The following is a 1,834-nucleotide window of genomic DNA, read 5'->3' as shown; positions in this document are numbered from 1 at the left end:
ATTGAAGTGCTAACTTTTTTGTGTGCAAATGTTACACTTTTTTGTCTAACTCCGCAGCCATACACCTTGTAGTCATATAACTTGGTATGTGACACATGTCAACTGTTAGCGTGCTAACATTAGCATGCTAACATCAAAGTGCTAACTTTTTTTTTGCAAATGTTACTTTTTTTGTCTAATTCCGCAGCCATACACCTTGTAGTCATATAACTTGGTACGTGACACATGTCAACGGTTAGCGTGCTAACGTTAGCATGCTAACATCAAAGTGCTAACTTTTTTTTTGCAAATGTTACTTTTTTTTGTCTAATTCCGCAGCCATACACCTTGTAGTCATATAACTTGGTACGTGACACATGTCAACGGTTAGCGTGCTAACGTTATCATGCTAACATTGAAGTGCTAACTTTTTTGTGTGCAAATGTTACAGTTTTTTTGTCTAATTCCGCATCCATACAACTTGCAGTCATATAACTTGGTACGTGACACATGTCAACTGTTAGCGTGCTAATATTAGCATGCTAACATCAAAGTGCAAACTTTTTTTTCAAATATCACACTTTTTTGTCCAATTCCGCAGCCATACACCTTGCAGTCACACGCCTATAATCCAGCCAGTGAGTGTGCTTGTAAGGTAGCAAACAAAGTAGACGACAGTGACAGACATAGGTGAGTATTATGGATCTTTATTGTGGAAACATCTAGCATGTGTCCATGATGCGCCTCATGCTCATGAAGCTGATGCCACTCATGCCCATGTCCCTGAAGCTGCGGTGATCTCCGGGCCTCACGTACATCATCTTGCCCCGGAAGTGGGGCTGCTGGAAGAGCAGCCAGTGGCCCTCCATCACCTGGCAGGACATGCAGTCGCTCATGCGGAAGCGCTCCTGGATGTTGTCGCAGTCCTCATGCAGCTCGTTGGACTGGCCGCTCATGTTCTCCCGCTCGAAGATCTTCATCCTGAACTGGCCTCTGTGCTGCTTGGGAGACAGGCCAGACATGGTTAGAGCAGGTTCAAAGCCACCAAAGGTGTGCACCCACCATGGGGATCATGCGGCAGGACTTGATGCCGCTGCTGATGCCCATCATGTTCATGTAGTCGGAGTACTCGCCCCTCCTCATGAAGAACTGGTTGCCCATGAAGTTGGGGCGCTCGTAGACCATGAAGCAGCCGCTCTCCACCCGGCAGGACTGGCACCGGCTCAGGTTGGAGGACATGTCGGAGCAGTCGCTCATGCACTCGTACGAGCGGCCCTGGAAGTTCCTCTCCTCGTAGAAGATGATCTGGAAGAGGAGGTGGAGTGGTGAGACCCGGACGGGAGTTCCCGGAGAAGACCCGTGATGCTTACCTTGCCCATGCTCATGTCGGTGGTGGACATTTTGTTTGGAGGTCAGCAGCTGCTGCTCCACTTTTATACCGGCAGCCAGCCCGGCGGGCCCCTCGTGGTGGCCCCTCCCAGCCCCTGAGTCAGCAACATGGTGGTCACATGACAGCAGGGGCCCTTAAAGACCCTTTCTATATTGGTGGCATTGTGCCAGCTGTGGAACGTGCCACAGAAGGAGAACAAAGCAAACCTCAGGTGTACTTTTTACTGCACCTGCAATACTTGTTGTGTACTCACTCATTCATTACAATGCAGTACACCTAAGTATTCATTAAGCACCACCATAATGACAACATTAAATACGGTAGTGTAGTACACCTAAGTATTCATTAAGTACCACCATAATGACAACATTAAATACAGTAGTGTAGTAGACCTAAGTATTCATTAAGTACCACCATAATGACAACATTAAATACAGTAGTGTAGTAGACCTAAGTATTCATTAA

At 47.1% G+C, this 1,834-nt stretch overlaps 1 protein-coding gene across 2 annotated transcripts; it reads right to left on the bottom strand.

Moving 5' to 3' along the window:
• Window positions 1–670: 670 nt before the first annotated feature.
• On the bottom strand, window positions 671–1,421 carry LOC133613898 (gamma-crystallin M3-like). Of its 2 annotated transcripts, none has more exons than XM_061971793.1 (3): window positions 1,350–1,421; window positions 1,042–1,284; window positions 671–980 (listed from the first exon to the last, which is right to left on the bottom strand). In XM_061971793.1, exons 1-3 carry the CDS (start codon window positions 1,377–1,379, stop codon window positions 702–704), a joined length of 552 nt encoding a protein of 183 aa, XP_061827777.1. In that variant the 5' UTR covers window positions 1,380–1,421; the 3' UTR covers window positions 671–701. The 2 variants fall into 2 exon arrangements, with proteins under 2 accessions (XP_061827777.1, XP_061827778.1); XM_061971794.1 differs by having other exon boundaries at window positions 671–977.
• Window positions 1,422–1,834: the final 413 nt, after the last annotated feature.

This window comes from Nerophis lumbriciformis, linkage group LG13, assembly GCF_033978685.3.
Source record: "Nerophis lumbriciformis linkage group LG13, RoL_Nlum_v2.1, whole genome shotgun sequence".
In the NCBI taxonomy this organism is placed as follows: Eukaryota; Metazoa; Chordata; class Actinopteri; order Syngnathiformes; family Syngnathidae; genus Nerophis; species Nerophis lumbriciformis.
Note: the sequence above shows the minus strand (reverse complement) of the source record. Positions and strands in the feature narration are given on the sequence as shown.